The following is an 18,172-nucleotide window of genomic DNA, read 5'->3' on the forward strand; positions in this document are numbered from 1 at the left end:
GATTTGTGACCCATGATGTGATCTATCCTGGAGAATGTTCTGTGTGCACTTGAGAAGAAAGTGTATCCTGCCACTTTTGGGTGAAATGTTCTATAAATACCGGTTAAATCTATCTGGTCTATTGTGTCATTTAAAGCTTGTGTTTCCTTATTTATTTTCATTTTGGATGATCTGTCCATTGGTGAAAGTGGGGTGTTAAAGTCTCCTAGTATTATTGTGTTACTGTTGATTTCACCTTTCATGGTTGTTAGCATTTGCCTTATGTATTGAGGTGCTCCTATGTTGGGTGCATAAACATTTATAATTGTTATATCTTCTTCTTGGATTGAGCCCTTGAACATTATGTAGTGTCCTTCCTTGTCTCTTGTAACATTCTTTATTTTAAAGTCTATTTTATCTGATATGAGTATAGCTACTCCAGCTTTCTTTTTTTTTTTTTTTTTTTTTTTTATTCACACACACACACACTGTATTTTATTTTTACAAGACATAAATAGACTGACACCATCCAGCTTTCTTTTGATTTCCATTTGCATGGAATATCTTTTTCCATCCCTTCACTTTCAGTCTGTATGTGTCCCTAAACCTGAAGTGGGTCTCTTGTAGACAGCATATATATGGGTCTTGTTTTTGTATCCATTCATCCAGTCTGTGTCTTTTGGTTGGTGCATTTAATCCATTTACATTCAAGGTTATTATCGATATGTATATTCCTATTACCATTTTCTTAATTGTTTTGGGCTTGTTTTTGTGAGTCTTTTTCTTCTTTTGTGTTTCCCGCCTAGAGAAGTTTCTTTAGCATTTGTTGTAAAGCTGGTTTGATGGTGCTGAATTCTCTTAGCTTTTTTTGCTTGTCTGAAAAGCTTTTGATTTCTCTGTCAAATCTGAATGAGATCCTTGCTGGGTAGAATAATCTTATTTGTAGGCTTTTCTCTTTAACACTTTAAGTATATCTTGCTACTCCCTTCTGGCCTGCAGAGTTTCTGCTGAAAAATCAGCTGATTACCTTATGGGGATTCCTTTGTATGTTATTTTTTGTTTTTCCCTTGCTGCTTTTAATACTTTTTCTTTGAATTTAATTTTTGTTAGTTTGATTAATATGTGTCTTGGTGTGTTTCTCCTAGGGTTTATCCTGTATGGGACTCTCTGTGCTTCCTGGACTTAGATGACTCTTTCTGTTCCCATGTTAGGGAAGTTTTGGACCATAATCTCTTCAAATATTTTCTCAGACCCTTTCTTTTTCTTTTCTTCTTCTGAGACCCCTATAATTCGAATGTTGGTGCATTTAGTGTTGTCCCAGAGGTCTCTGAGATTGTCTTCAATTCTTTTCATTCTTTTTTCTTTATTCTGCTCCTCGGCAGTTTATTTCCAGCATTTTGTCTCTAGCTCACTTATTCTTTCTTCTGCCTCCGTTATTCTGTTATTGATTCCTTCTAATGTATTTTTCATTTCAGTTATTGTGTTGTTCATCTCTGTTTGTTTGTTCTTTAGTTCTTCTAGATCTTTGTTAAAGATTTCTTGTATTTTCTCATTCTGTGCCTCCATTCTATTTCTGAGATTCTGGATCATCTTTATTATCATTACTCTGAATTCTTTTTCAGGTAGATTGCGTATTTCCTGTTCATTTATTTGGTCTTGTAGGTTTTTACCTTGCTCCTTCATCTGTGACATATTTTTTTGCCATCTCACTTTTTTTTTTTTATGAGTGGGATTGTGTTCCTGTCTTACTTGTTGTTTGGCCTTAGGCTTCCAACACTGGAGTTTGTAGGCTGTTGGGTAGAGCTGGGTCCTGGTGCTGAAATGAGGACCTCTGTGAGACCTCATTCTGATGAATATTCCCTGGGGTCTCAGGTTCTCTGTTAGTTTAGTGGTTCAGACTTGGAGCTCCCACCATAGGAGCTTCAGCCCAAACCCCTGCTTGCAAACCAAGATCTCGCAAGCCACATGGGGTGGCAAAAAAAAAAAAAGAGAGAGTACAATAACAAAGTAAAAAACAAATTTAGACTAGAAAGCTAACAGATATATTAGAAAGAATATAAAAATACAAATATAGATGAATCTACAACCAGAAGGTACAACCGTACCATAATAGTAAAAAAAGAGGAGAAGGGAAAAGAAAAGAAAAAAAAGAAAAAGAAAAAAAAAAAAGGGAGGGGGAGGCCTTAGCTGTAGAAGGTGGGGCCTAAGCAAGGGTGAGGTTTGGGCAGTGGGTGGGGTGTATGCTTAGGACCCACAGGGCTGGAAAATGCCCTGTGGGCTGTGGGGGGGGTTGGGGCTTAGGCTCAACAGAACAGAAGAGGCCCAGGCGTGCCTCCCACCCCTGTCTCAGAGGGCAGGGACCTCACCTAGGAGCCCAGCAGGCTTCCTGGTTTCAAGTGGGCGAGACAAATGCCCTCTGCTCCTCTACTGCTCCTCCTGGAGGGCCCCTCCCACCTGCCTCTCCTGATCTCCTGACCTCCCTCCTATGTCCCCAGGACCAATGCGGCCAGGGGGAGGGGGGGGCGCCCTGGAAGGCAGGGGACCAGCCTGGGAGCCCAGCAGTCTCCCCAGGCCTGAGTGGCTGGGGCAATCGCCTCCTCTCCTGCTCCTCCTGGAGGGCCTCTCCCACCTGCCTCTCCTGATCATCCCAGCCTCAGGGTCACTGATCCTGTCTGGCCTCCACTTCTCCTCCCCCCTCAGTACCCCCACATCCTACCAGTTCACTTGGGGGTTCCTCCCGTCTCCTTGGGCATCAGGGTCCCCCACCAGCAGCCAGCAGGTGCCCTAGCTGTGGGGAGACAGGCTCATTGTGGTTTTGAATTGCATTTCCTTGATGATTAGTGATGTTGAGTATCTTCATGTATTTATTGGACATTTGTATATCTTCTTTGCAGAAATATCTATTCAATTCCTTTGCCCATTTTTTGGTTGCATTGTTTGTTTTTTTATTGTTTAACAAATAATTTTTGGGGGCAGTCTGTGTGGGGGACTATTCCTGGTGCTAGAGATATACCTATGAACAAGATATAATCCCTGTCTTGATTGTCTAGTGTGGGAGATAGAAAATATATACATAAATGGACAAATATGCATGAAGTCAGAAAGAAAAAATTAAAGCAGAGTAAAAGAATAAAAAATAATAAGAGTTGGGGGTTATCGTTGATAGTGTGGTCAGAAAGTCCACTCAGAGAAGAGGACACTTGAGCTCAGAGGAAAATACAGTAAGGAAATGTGCCCTGAATATTGTGTAAACATCTTCTATATTAATATATTAATATATGCTTTCATGGCATCTTGCTGCCTTATTTTGCTGTTTTTGTCCTTGTTCATTTTTTTGCTTTTCCAACGCTTTGAAACAAAGTTTTTAAAATTATTTTTATTACAAAAGCAAGGCATAGTTATTAATTAGAAAATACAGATAAGCAAATGAAGCAAAGCATCTCATACAATCTCCATGGTGGTTCCTTCTCAGGTTCTTTACTGGAACGTCCTCATCTTCCTTACTTCTAACTGCTATAGGGCTGCTGAGTTCAACTCTTGAAACTTTTCTCTGCTCATTTCTTAGTTGATCATCTCAAACTCAACATGTATAGAACTGAACTCTTCATCTCTTCCTGCCCCTTCATTTCTCAGTCTTCTTAATAAATGTCAACTGGATTCTCCTGACTCAAATCTTAGAGACATCCTGAACTCCTCTCTTTCTTGTTGTCTCTACCTTTAAATATATGTAAAACTCACAACTACCCACAATCACCATGTTCACTGCCACCACTTAGCCTGAGCCACCATTTCTCACCAGACTGTTGTGATAACCTCCTTACTGATCTCCCTGTCTCCACCCTCATCCCATCACTGTAGTTCTACATATTGCAGCCAGCAGTGATCCTTTCATAGTGTAAACCAGCCCATGTTCCCTCCTCGGCGCTAGGTTCATGCGTGGCTTCCATCTTACTCAAAATAAACCCTCAATCCTCATCATAGCCTCCTTCTGTTACCTCTCTAAATCTCTCTCTAATCCCATCTCCATATTATGCTTGATAATATGAAATTTATACTTGGTCTTTGTCCCAATATCTGGCACAGAGCTCTTCATTTGGAATTTCTTGAGTGATGAGAGCCATAAAGGTGTCTTTTATGTTAACAAGGTGACTTTTGGACTGTACCTATGGATAGGGTCTTGTCACCACAAGAACTAACCCTGTGATTAGAGAGTTGGAACTTTCAATCCCACCCCTGTCAGAGCAGAGGAGCAGGGCTAGAGATTGAGTTCAATCACCAGTCGCCAATAATTCAATCAACCATGCCTATGTAATGAAGCCTAAAAAATAAAATCTTAAAAGGACAGTGTTCAGAGATCTTCTTGGTTGCTGAGCATGTGGAGATTTGGGGAAACTGGCATCCTTGGAGAAGACGTGAAGCTCTGTACCCTTTACTCATACCTTGCCCTATGCATCTTTCCCATTTGGCTATTCCCAAATTATATTCTTTTACAATAAATCATTGATTTAATAAGTAAAGTGTCTTTCTGAGTTCTGTGAGCCTCTAGCAAATTAATTGACCGCAAGGAGGGTGTTGTTGGAACCTCCAATCTGCAGCTGGTTGGTCAGTAGCCTAAGTGACAACCTGGACTCACAATTGGCATCTGAACTGAACTCTTAACCTGTGGAATCTGATGCTATCTCCAGGTAGTTAGTGTAAGAATTGAGACATCCAGCTGGTGCCACAGAACTGCCTAGCGTGGACCCATGCACCTCAGTGGAATCAGGTGCAGAGCCCCCACCTACCCTTTCCCCATTCTCTCACTCCCCTCACTCAGCCCACGGGTCTCTTGGCTCTTTTGGGATCATTCGAGCTCTCCTGTTGCAGGACGTTTTCACTAACTCCTCCTTCTATCTGGAACTCTTCCTAGGTATCCTCATGGCTGACTCCCTCACTTTGTCAAGGTGCCTTCTTGGATGTTACGTTATCAGAAAACCCTTCCATGACTGCCCCCACCTCCTTCTCATCATTCTCTATCTCCTTACCCTGAATATTTTTGTTTGTGTCATTCATACAGCTGTTTTTTATTGGGTGTCCTACTCCCCAGTCTCCATCAGATGTAAGCTCCATAGGAGCAGGGGGCTAATATGCTGTGCACTGTTGTATTTCTAGGTTTTAATACAGTGCCTGGCACTGTATCATAGTAGCCCTTACCGTAGTAGTAAATAATTATTTGTTAAATGAATCCTACCCACTCAGGGACATAGGACACATCCTTTGTGTTTTTCTAGTTGAGTGACTTTCTCACTATGCTCACCAATATTAGCAGTTACAATTTTCCTCCTGCCAGTTAACCAGATTTTATTTTATATTTAAGTATTAATAAAGTTAACATTTTTGTAGGTTATTACCTATTTGTATTGTTTCTTTTTTGAATTTTTGTTTCCATTGTTAGCCCATTTTTAAAATTGAGGTATGGGATTTTTCTTGATTTCTAAGGGCTCTTAATATTGATATATTAAGCACTGGTAATTTTCCTCCCAGTCATTTAAGAAGGAATTGAAGGAGCTGGACAGATGGAGAAGAGGATGGAAAGGGGGGAAGGGCCCCAAACCTAAGGGGACATCCTTGCCTTTACCTCCTTCTTGAGTCCCAACCCCATATTTCTAACTTTCTACTGCATATTCTCCTGCTACCCTAAACCCTGCATGGCTAAAACTCAGTGTATCATCGCGTCCCCCAAGTGATGTCTTCCTGTTGACTTTTCTATTCATATTCACGGTACTGCTCTTCTCTCTGCTTCTCAGGTTAGAAACCTCTTGGTCATGTTTCTCAGTCTCTCTTTTTCCCTTTCCCGTTCCTAGTTTAGACCTTCAGCACTTTTGCACTCCAGTGTCCCACAGTGGGTTCACTTTCTCTGTAATCTCCTCACTCTCGTCTGTTTTACATGCTTCCACAATATTAATCGTTCTGAGGCCTGACTCTTATTATGCCATTTCTCTGCTAACAGCCCTTTAAAATATCTCCATTATTTAATTAATACCTTACAGTGGCATCAGTTGTCTCCTGCGACCACAAATCACCCACATTTCTGTTTATCTCACTTCCTAACTTGTTGGTCCTATCCACCGTCTTTGACCATCGCTGCACTGCCTGCCTCTGGGCCTTTAAGTCATGCTGTTCCCTGTCTCAGAAATGCTTGTTCCCCCACACTTGCCCATCAAAACCCTTCTCATCCTTCAAGGCTCAGATGAAATGCTGTTTCTTTCTTGAAGTCTTCCCTGGTCATGCAGTCCAGAAGGGATCTCTTTCTCTTTCAAACTTTCATGGTACCCATGATTTGTCTCTTATAGGCAGTTGTTTTATTGACTTGCTATTTTTGCCTGTGTTTTATTTACTCTCATGGATTATAAACTCCTTGACAGCAAGGATTTTTGTCTTGTTTATCTATCTTCTTACTATAGCATCTAGCACCAGGCCTTGCACATAGCAAGTGCTCAGAAACTCAGTTCAATAAATTAAGGAAGTTTGAACAGCTCAGAAACTGTATTATAACCCTACATAAAAGACTAATTGAAGATCATTTTCAAAGCCCTTTTTCACATTAGCCAGATTGTGGTTTGACAAAACTGGATTTTGTTTCTTTATATCTGGTTATTTACAGATCAGATAGAACTGGGATAGAATTGTCACACTGGAAAGGATTGCCTCTTGTTTTTCTCTACCTCCTTACCTGTTTTCAGGTGCAGTCAGACTTTGTTCTCTCCATCTTCTAAATGCACTTACCAAACCTGTCTACCCTTCTCTAGAGAGTAGTTCTCAAACTTGGTTGCACATCAGAATCACCTGGGGAGCTTTTTAATTCCTGAAGCTCAGGCCTCACCCAGACCAAAGGAAACCAATCTCTGAGGGAGGATGCAAGCATAAGGATTTGTTTTTATAACTTGCCAGGTGACCCCAATGTACAGACAAGGTTGCGGACCCTCTGAGAAGGACTGTTCTCAGACCCTCATGTGTATCAGAATCACCCGGCGAACATGCTAAAAAATGGGCCCAGACCCTAACCTTCTTCAGTGAGCTAGTCCTTTGTTCCTTTATGAGCTCTCCAGGCTATTCTAATCCACACCACCGTTTGAGAAACCCCCTCTAGCTAAACCTCTCCCAGGTAATATCATAAAACCTAAGTTAAAATTCATGGTTTTATTCACAAGGTCCTACAAAATGATGTTTATTGATGGGAATTTCATAAAGCCTCTTTGGAGAACACATCAGGTTACATGTTGAAAATACGTTTACAGATGATGCTGTCTTCATGATGGCATCTCCTAAATGTCAGAAGGACATTTATTCATAGATTTAACTTTTAATGCAAATGAAGTTTTTTTTTTTTTTGGAATATGATGACAACTATTATTTTCTTTAAAAAAAAAAAAAAAAAGAACGTGAGATGTCTAATGTACACCTGTGGGATAAATCCACTACTCCTCTGTCTGCATACCCTTGAGTGTCTCTGGAGTAGGTGAGAAATAATTCTGTAATGTTGAAGGCTATTTCTGTTAGAGCTTAAGGTGGGATACTGTACAGAGAATTTTGGTTTCCTTTGTTCATGGATAAAAATAGACTCAAAGGACTGTCATTAACACTGGAAAAAGGTTGTATGAGATTGAGACTATCGTTACCTATATTGTCCATCTGAATGCTTCCAATGCATAGAAAGTCGAACTCCTGTCTTTTTTTTTCCTGGACAGATATTGTGGAATTGTTCGTTGTTCACATCGTTGGTTACTATTCATCTCTGCTCAGATTCATCAGGTACGTTGCATTTCTCCCTTCCTTTGGAATAGTTTCATTTTGGGTTAGATGCTCTTTAAAGTCTCTTCTGCTTCAAAAAGTCTATGATTCTGACCCATTGGCTTCTCAACTTGAAATAATCAGGCTTTTGTCTCCAAACATGGCACTCCTAGCAGGAATAACTCAGCATAGGATGAACATGTCTGCTTTACTTTTGATTTTTCCATTTATTTTCCCAAAAGGGCTTTGCATTTTGAAAGCTTTCATAGCAACTGAGTACCTAGACCATTATCATTGATATGGAGTAGGTGTAGAGCTTGTAGAAATGTATGTATAATATACATTGATTTTAGTTAACAAGTAAATCAAACATTTCAAGCTTTTCAAGCCTTTGTGAAAATTTTAAAGGCTGACAGAAAGGAAATGGATACTGTTAGTACAAATGACATACAGCTCTCTAAATGTGTTTTGTTTTTACTTTATCCTCTATTTGTGGTTACTGCTCAGGAAATTTTGTACTTCTTAGTGAAGTAAGGAAAGACTGCATTTTCTTCTATACTAAGACATTAATTTTATGGAGTTACTACATCAGACATACTAGCATATCTCAGGATTCATTTAAAATGGAAGACAGCAGAGAGGTTCAGTTGAGTAAAATATTCCCTTTGTCTGATAACTGAAAACATCTGCAATTTGAAATGTGTTTATAACTTTTTGCCTGTGGCATTCTTTTGTGTTATTGTCATTTTTTAACACCTGGTGTGATACATGTCTATTTGCTTTTCCTTCTGATAGCACTTCTTCTTCACTTCTTTCCTTAGAAGATAGAAGTGCTGTTTTATAAAAGTACAATTGTGTGGGTTGTAAGTATTCTTGTTAGGCAGCAGAGGGCACTATGGGGCAAAGACTTCACAGGAAAAGGAAAGGTTTCTGAAAGATACTGGGCAAGTGTTCTGGCTTCTGTTGATTGGCAGCTGTCTCGAATTATCCAATTACATGGTCCAAGTTCCGGTTTCATTGAAAGGATCTACAAATGTATATGTAGAAGGGGAAAATAGGCAAATAATGAAAATGAGATTTTTCATGTCCTTCAGATAAATAGTTCTTTTCAGAAGAGGGCCAGTATCAAGAAAAAGATTCTTTTTAAAAATTGAGTTACAATTCCCGTATTATAAAAATTTATCCTTTTAAAATGCACAGTTCAGTGAGTTTAAGCATATTCACAATGTTGTGTGACTGTCACGCCTATCTAATTCCAGAACGTTTCATCACTCCAAAAAGAAATCCTGTACCTTAAAGTAGCTACTCCCCATTCTCTTCTCTCCTAGCCCCTGGCAACTACAAATCTACTTTCTGTCTCTATGGACTTGCCTATTCTGGACAGTTCATATAAATAAAATCATACAATATATGGCCTTTGTGTCAGGTTTCTTTCCCTTACTATAAAGTTTTCAAGCCTCATCCATGTTGTAGCATGCATCAATACTTCATTCCATTTTATGACTAAAAAAGTTCCATTGTATTAATATACCACATTTTGTTTATCCAGTCATCAGCTGATGGGCATTTGTGTTTTTTTCATGTTTTGACCATAATGAATAATGCTACTGGGAACATTTGTGTACAACTATTTTGTGTGAACGTACTTTTTATTTCTCTTGGGTGTATACCTAAGAGTGGAATTTCTGGGTCCTATAGTAACTATGTTTAACTTTTGAGTAGCTGCCAAATGGTTTTCTATAGCAGCTGTACCATTTTATATTCTAGTAGCGTATGAAGGTTCCAATTTCTTCACTTCTTCACCAAAACTCATTATTGTCTGTCTTTTTGATTATAGCTATTCTAGTGGGTGTGAAGTGGTAGTTCATTGTGGTTTTGATTTGCATTTCCAAGAAATAGAGGCTTTTAAACATTTAGAATTCATGCATTTATTTCAAAACTACAATCTACCTTGCTATATCATTCTCAACAAACCATCCTTCCATCTTCTGGGTAGTCTATTGGGCTATAGTAGAATGAATTTTAATAGTGTTTTCCTTCCTCTCTCCCCCTCCCCACTTTCCTCCTTCTCTTTTTCTCTCTCCCTCCCTCCGTCCTTTCTTTTCCTTCCTTTCTTCTGACCAGATGCTGACAAAGCTGCTTTCCTCATGGGCGTTAACTCCTCTGAGCTGGTGAAGGGCTTGATCCATCCTAGAATCAAAGTTGGTAATGAATATGTTACTAGAAGTCAAAATGTAGAACAGGTAAGGTATTTCCAGAGCATTACGATTCTATGATCTTGTAATAATTGTAGACATATAGTATTTGTGTATTTTTCAACTTCTGATGATGTTTGCAACAAGAACTTCTATAAAAAAGTGACTTTGATAAGTATTCCAAATGTTTTCATCTGTGATGCACACCACAGTAAATGCTCTTGTGTTGAGTCTTTCTAGTCTGAAATATACCATTTGGACAGTTTTCCCTTAGGTAACAAGTCTCTTTGCAGATGCAGACAAGTCCTTTACTTGTTGTAATCAACATCTTTGTTGTCCAGCTAAGAAGTTTTTAAAGCTATTGGTTTCTGACATGAATAGAATTGGCAAATTGACATCTATCACCTATTTGGAATATTGACTTTTTAGGCAATCAGACACATTCATTAACAGTTTCAGAACATATGCTGAAGTTAGCATTTGAAGAGAGGGGAAAAAATGAGAATAGAAGTGAGAGATGGAAGGTCATTTGGTTTTATTCAGTATTCAGGAGAATGTTTTAACTATAGAATAACAAGTGCTCTGAGGACTGCTGATTCTGAGGCTTTGCAATAGACACTCCCAGAGCTGCCAGGTAATGAGACCATCTAAGTATGCTAGTGCATTTCAAAATAATAATTTACATCTGTTATGTGTTAGTCAGTATGAGATAGGCCATGCTGCAGTAATACACACACAGTAAAATCTCAGTGACAATAAAGTAGGCATTTATTTCTTACTCATACCAAGTCCAATACAGATTGGACCACCTTCTTCAATTTTGTACTTAGGCCATCTGGAATGCATGGCCTCCCATGTTGCTGCACAGGGGAAAAGATGATTTGTGAAGAAAGTACACCCACTTTAAATGCTTGGGGCTAGAAGTGATATCACCTTTACTAATATTCTATTGGTGAGAATTAGTCAGATTCTCTCCTTAGCTACAGAGGGCCTGAGAAATGTAGTCTTTCTGGAAAGTGAAAGTGGTTTGATCACATATAATATGTATAAAGCATTCATATTGTCTCCTTCCATTCCTACAACAATACTCAGAGGTAAGTAGGGCAGGGATACTTAACTTATGTTTCTTCCAGTTGGGGAAACCAAGAGTTAGGGAACATAAATAACATTCCAAAGGACACACAGCTAGTATTCAGGTGACGCTTAGACTGTCTTACTCTGAATCTTAAATCTGAAAATGAGATAAACAAATGTGAAAATTTGTGATAGACGACAGTTATTTTGACTAAAATAAACTCTCTTTCTTTTGGTTTATTAAGGCATCTGGTGTGACTATGTTATTTAAAACAGTTCAACAAGTAGTCAAAATCAATTTCCTAGTTCAGCTTACTCTATAAATCAATAATTCTTCCTCTACTGTAATACCAATTCTATGGGAATAATTTACTTACATTTTTGTCCTCTGTGGTAATCGGAGTTCCTTGAGGCCATGGACTGTATCTAATTCATCTTAGTACCTCAGCATCTAGCACAGTGCCCTGCAGGCAGTAGGTGCTCCATAAATGGTTGGTTTTTTCTTTTTTTTGCATCTTTATTGGAGTATAATTGTTTTACAATGTTGTGTTAGTTTCTGCTGTATAACAAAGTGAATCAGCTATATGTATACATGTATCTCCATATCCCCTCCCTCTTGCACCTCCCTCACACCCTCTCTATCCCACCCTTCTAGGTGGTCACAAAGCACTGAGCTGATCTCCCTGTGCTATGCAGCTGCTTCCCACTAGCTATCTATTTTACATTTGGTAGTGTAAATAAGTCAATGCTACTCTATCACTTCGTCCCAGCTTCCCCTCCCACCCTCTGTGTCCTCAAGTCCATTCTCTATGTCTGTGTATTTATTCCTGTCCTGCCCCTAGGTTCATCAGAACCTTTTTGGTTTTTTTTAGATTTCATATATATGTGTTAGCATATGGTATTTGTTTTTCTCTTTCTGACTTACTTCACTCTGTATGACAGATTCTAGGTCCATCCACCTCACTACAAATAACTCAATTTCATTTCTTTTTATGGCTGAGTAATATTCCATTGTATATATGTACCACATCTTCTTTATCCATTCATCTGTTGATGGACACTTAGGTTGCTTCCATGCCCTGGCTATTGTAAATAGTGCTGCAATGAACATTGTGGTACATGATTCTTTTTGAATTATGGTTTTCTCAGGGTACATGCCCAGTAGTGGGATTGCTGGGTTGTATGGTAGTTCTATTTTTAGTTTTTTAAGGAACCTCCATACTGTTCTCCATAGTGGCTGTAACAATTTACATTCCCACCAACAGTGCAGGAGGGCTCCCTTTTCATCATACCCTTTCCAGCATTTATTGTTTCTAGATTTTTTGATGATGGCCGTTCAGACTGGTGTGAGGTGATATCTCATTGTAGTTTTGATTTGCATTTCTCACTAATGATTAGTGATGTTGAGAATCCTTTCATGTGTTTCTTGGCAATCTGTATATCTTTTTGGAGAAATGTCTATTTAGCTTTTCTGCCCATTTTTGGATTAAGTTGTTTGTTTTTTTGATATTGAGCTGCATGAGCTGCTTGTATATTTTGGAGATTAATTCTTTGTCAGTTGCTTCATTTGTAAATATTTTCTCCCATTCTGAGGGTGGTCTTTTTGTCTTGTTTATGGTTTCCTTTGCTGTGCAAAAGCTTTTGAGTTTCTTTAGGTCCCATTTGTTTATTTTTGTTTTTATTTCCATTTCTCTAGGAGATGGGTCAAAAGGATCTTGCTGTGATTTATGCCATAGAGTGTTCTGCTCTGTTTTCCTCTAAGAGTTTGATAGTGTCTGGCCTTACATTTAGGTCTTTAATCCATTTTGAGTTTATTTTTGTGTATGATGTTAAGGAGTGTTCTAATTTCATTCTTTTACATGTAGCTGTCCAGTTTTCCCAGCACCACTTATTGAAGAGGATGTCTTCTCCATTGTATATTCTTGCCTCCTTTATCAAAGATACGGTGACCATATGTGTGTGAGTTTACCTCTGGGCTTTCTATTCTGGTCCATTGATCTATATTTCTGTTTTTGTGCCAGTGCCATACTGTTTTGATTACTGTAGCTTTGTAGTATAGTCTGAAGTCATGGAGCCTGATTCCTCCAGTTCCACTTTTCTTTCTCAAGATTGCTTTGGCTAGTCCCTTCTTTTGTGTTTCCATACAAATTGTAAAATTTTTTGTTCTAATTCTGTGAAAAATGCCATTGTAGTTTGATAGGGATTGCATTGAATATGTAGACTGCTTTGGGTAGTATAATCATTTTCACAGTGTTGATTCTTCCAATCCAGAAACATGGTATATCTCTCCATTTGTTTGTATCATCTTTGATTTCTTTCATCAGTGCCTTATAGTTTTCTGCAGACAAGTTTTTTGCCTCCTTAGGCAGGTTTATTCCTAGGTATTTTATTCTCTTCTGTTGCAATGGTAAATGGGAGTGTTTCCTTAATTTCTCTTTCAGATTTTTCATTGTTAGTATATAGATATGAAAGAGATTTCTGTGCATTAATTTTGTATCCTGCTATTTTACCAAATTCATTGATTAGCTCTAGTAGTTTTGTGGTAGCATCTTTAGGATTCTTTATGTACAGTATCATGTCATCTGCAAACAGTGACAGTTTTACTTCTTTTCCCATTTGGATTCCTTTTATTTCTTTTTCTTCTCTGATTGCTGTGGCTAGAACTTCCAAAACTATGTTGAATAATAGTGGTGAGAGTTGGTACCCTTGTCTTGTTCCTGATCTTAGAGGAAATGGTTTCAGTTTTTCACCATTGAAAATGATGTTGGCTGTGCTTTTGTCATATATGGCATTTATTATGTTGAGGTAGGTTCCCTCTTTGCCCACTTTCTGGAGAGTTTTTATTATATATTGGTGTTGAAATTTGTTGAAAGCTTTTTCTAGATCTATTGAGATTATCATATGGTTTTTATCCTCCAATTTGTTAATATGGTGTATCACATTGACTGATTTGCGTATTTTGAAGAATCCTTGGTTTCCTGGGATAAACCCCACTCGATCATGGTGTATGATCCTTTTAATGTGCTGTTGGATTCTGTTTGCTAGTATTTTATTGAGGATTTTTGCATCTATGTTCATCAGTGATATTGGCCTGTAGTTTTCTTTTTTTGTGATGTCTTTGTCTGGTTTTGTTATCAGGGTGATGGTGACATTGTAGAATGAGTTTGGGAGTGTTCCTCCCTCTGCTATATTTTGGAAGTGTTTGAGAAGGATAGGTGTTAACTCTTCTCTAAATGTTTGATAGAATTCGCCTGTGAAGCCATCTGGTCCTGGGCTTTTGTTTGTTAGATTTTTAATCAGAGTTTCAATTTTAGTGCTTGTGATTGGGCTGTATATGTTTTCTATTTCTTTCTGGTTCAGTCTCAGAAAGTTGTGCTTTTCTAAGAATTTGTCCATTTCTTCCAGGTTGTCTATTTTATTGGCATATAATTGCTCATAGTAATCTCTCATGATCCTTTGTATTTCTGCAGTATCAGTTGTTACTTCTCCTTTTTCATTTCTATTTCTGCTGATTTGAGTCTTCTCTCTTTTTTTCTTGCTGAGTCTGGCTAATGTTTTATCAATTTTGTTTACCTTCTCAAAGAACCAGCTTTTAGTTTTATTGATCTTTGCTATTGTTTCCTTCATATCTTTTTCAATTATTTCTGATCTGATCTTTATGATTTATTTCCTTCTGCTAACTTTGGGGGTTTTTTGTTCTTCTTTGTCTAATTGCTTTTGGTGTAAGGTTAGGTTGTTTATTTGAGATGTTTCTTGTTTCCTGAGGTACGATTGTATTGCTATAAACTTCTCTTTTATAATTGCTTTTGCTGCATCCCATTGGTTTTGGGTCATTGCGTTTTCATTGTCATTTGTTTCTAGGTATTTTTTGATTTCCTCTTTGATTTCTTCAGTCATATCTTGGTTATTTAGTAGCATGTTGTTTAGCCTCCATGTGTTTGTATTTTTTACAGATGCTTTCCTGTAATTGATATCTAGTCTCATAGCATTGTGGTCAGAAAAGATACTTGATATGATTTCAATTTTCTTAAATTTACCAAGGCTTGATTTGTGACCCAAGATATGGTCTATCCTGGAGAATGTTCTATGTGTACTTGAGAAGAAAGTGTATTCTGTTGTTTTTGAATAGAATGTCCTATAAATATCAATTAAGTCCATCTAGTCTTATGTGTCATTTAAAGCTTGTGTTTCCTTATTTATTTTCATTTTGGATGATCTGTCCATAGGTGAAAGTGGGGTGTTGAAGTCCCCTACTATTATTGTGTTACTGTCAATTTCCCCTTTTATGGCTGTTAGCATTTGCCTTATATATTGAGGTGCTCCTTTGTTGGGTGCATAAATATTTACAATTGTTTTATCTTCTTCTTGGATTGATCCCTTGATAATTAGGTGGTGTCCTTCTTTGTCTCTTGTAATAGTCTTTATTTTAAAGTCTATTTTGTCTGATACGAGAACTGCTACTCCAGCTTTCTTTTGATTTCCATTTGCATGGAATATCTTTTTCCATCCCCTCACTTTCAGGTTGTATGTGTCCCTAGGTCTGAAGTGGGTCTCTTGTAGACAACATATATATGGGCCTTGATTTACATCCATTCAGTCAGTTTGTTTCTTTTGGTTGGAGCATTTAATCCATTTACATTTAAAGTAATTATTGATATGTATGTTCCTATGACCATTTTCTTAATTGTTTTGGGTTTGTTTTTGTAGGTCTTTTTCTTCTCTTGTTTTTCCCCACCTATAGAAGTTCCTTTAGCTTTTGTTTTAAAGCTGGTTTGGTGGTGCTGAGTTCTCTTAGCTTTTGCTTGTCTGTAAAGGTTTTAATTTCTCCATCAAATCTGAATGCGATCCTTGCTGGGTAGCGTAATCTTGGTTGTAGGTTTTTCCCTTTCATCACTTTAAATATGTCTTACCACTCCCTTTTGGTTTGCAGAGTTTCTGCTCTAAGATCAGCTGTTAACCTTATGGGGATTCCCTGTGTGGTATTTGTTGTTTTTCCCTTGCTGCTTTTAATATTTTTTCGTTGTATTTAATTTTTGATAGTTTGGTTAATATGTGTATTGGCGTGTTTCTCCTTGGATTTATCCTGTGTGGGACATTCTGTGCTTCCTGGACTTGATTAATTATTTCCTTTTCTATATTAGGGAAGCTTTCAACTATAATGTCTTCACATATTTTCTCAGTCCCTTTCTTTTTCTCTTCTTTTTCTGGGACCCCTATAATTCAAAATTTGGTACATTTAATATTGTTCCAGAAGTCTCTGAGACTGTCATCAATTCTTTTCATTCTTTTCTCTTTATCTGCTCTGTGGCCATTATTTCCAGTATTCTATCTTCCAGGTCATTGTCCATTCTTCTGCCTCAGTTATTCTGCTATTGATTCCTTCTAGAGTATTTTTAACTTCATTTATTGTATTGTTCATCATTGTTTGTTTGCCCTTTAGTTCTTCTAGTTCCTTGTTAAACATTTCTTCTATTTTCTCCATTCTGTTTCCAAGATTTTGGATCATCTTTACAATCACTACTCTGAATCCTTTTTCAGGTAGACTGCCTATTTCCTCTTCATTTGTTTGGTCTGGTGGGTTTTTGCCTTGCTTCTGCATCTGGTGCATATTTCTCTGTCTTCTCATCTTGTTTAACTTACTGTGTTTGCGGTCTCCTTTTTGCAGGCTGCAGGTTCGTAGTTCCTCTTATTTCTCTTGTCTGTCCCCAGTGGGTGAGGTTGGTTCACTGCATTGTGTAGGTTTCCTGGTGGGGGGGGACTGGTTCCTGTCTTCTTTTGGGTGTGGCTGGATCTTGTCCCTCTGGTGGGCAGGGCCACATCTGGTGTTGTGTTTTGGGGTGTCTTTGAACTTATTATGACTTTAGGCAGCCTGTGTGCTAATGAGTGGAGCTGTGTTCCTGTCTTACTAGTTGTTTGGCATGGGGTTTCCAGCACTGGAGCTTGCTGGCCATTGGGTGGAGCTCGGTCTTAATGTTGAGATGGAGATCTCTGGGAGAGCTCTCACCAGTTTATATTACGTGGAACTGGAAGGACTCTGAAGGTCTCTGGCAGTCCAGTGTCCTGGACGCAGCTCTCCCAACTTGGAGGCTCAGGCCCAACACCCGGCTGGAGCACCATGACCCTGCCAACTGCATGGCGTGGAATAAAATGAAGAAAAAAAAATGAACAGACAGAACCCCAAAACAAATGGTAAAAGCAAAACTAAATAGACAAAATCACACAAAGAAACATACACACACACACTCACAAAAAGAGAAAAAAACAAAAGGAAGAGAGAAACCAAACCAGTAAACAAACCCACCAATGAAGACAAGCACTAAAAACTAAGCTAAGATAAACACGAATCAAACTCAGGAAGCAAACCCCAAGGCTACAGTTGCTCCTAAATTCCATCGCCTCAATTTTGGGAACATTTGTTGTCTATTCAGGTACTCCACAGATGTAGGGTTTATCAAGCTGATTGTGGGGATTTAATCTGCTGCTCTTGAGGCTGCACAGAGAAATTTCCCTTTCTCTACTTTGTTTGCACAGCTCCTGGGGTTCAGCTTTGGCTTTGGCCCCACCTCTGTGTGTAGGCCGCTCTCCGGCATCTCTTCCCCACCCAGAGAGGAGGGGTTAAAGCAGTGGCTGATTAGGGCTCTCTTACTCCCTCAGGCTGGTTAGAGGGAGGGGTATGTTAGTCATAATTGAAATGCGGGGCATGCCTGCAGTGGCAGAGGCCGCAATGATATTGCAACAGCCTGAGGTGCACCGTGTGTTCTCCCAGGGAAGGTGACCCTAGATCATGGGACCCTGGCAGTGGCGGGCTGCACAGGCTTCCGGAGGGGTGTGGGTAGTGACCTGTGCTTGCACACAGGATTCTTGGTGGCAGTGGTGGCAGTAATAGCGGTCTGTGCCTGCCTCTGGGGTCCAAGATGTTAGCCATGGCTCATGCCTGTCTCTGGAGCTCACTTAGGTGGTGCTCTGCCATCTGTGCGCACATGGAGCAGGAAGCCCCTCTCCTTGCACACCCCAAAACAATGGTCTCTTAACTCTCCATCAGGTCCAGACTTTTTCTCGGACTCCCTCCTGGCTAGCTGTAGTGCACTAGCCCCCTTCAGGCTGTCTTCATGCAGACAACCACAGTCCACTCCCTAGGGTCTGACCTCTGAAGC

At 39.0% G+C, this 18,172-nt stretch overlaps 1 protein-coding gene across 1 annotated transcript in view; it reads left to right on the top strand.

Annotated features, from left to right (window-relative positions):
• The window catches only part of MYH15 (myosin heavy chain 15), a 198,963-nt gene that overhangs the window by 32,226 nt on the left and 148,565 nt on the right, over positions 1-18,172 (top strand). Inside the window, 1 exon segment of the mRNA XM_036851779.1 lies at positions 9,874-9,992. Within this exon segment, the coding sequence (XP_036707674.1) occupies positions 9,874-9,992 (119 nt within the window).

Source organism: Balaenoptera musculus, chromosome 4 (assembly GCF_009873245.2).
Source record: "Balaenoptera musculus isolate JJ_BM4_2016_0621 chromosome 4, mBalMus1.pri.v3, whole genome shotgun sequence".
NCBI classification, from domain to species: Eukaryota; Metazoa; Chordata; class Mammalia; order Artiodactyla; family Balaenopteridae; genus Balaenoptera; species Balaenoptera musculus.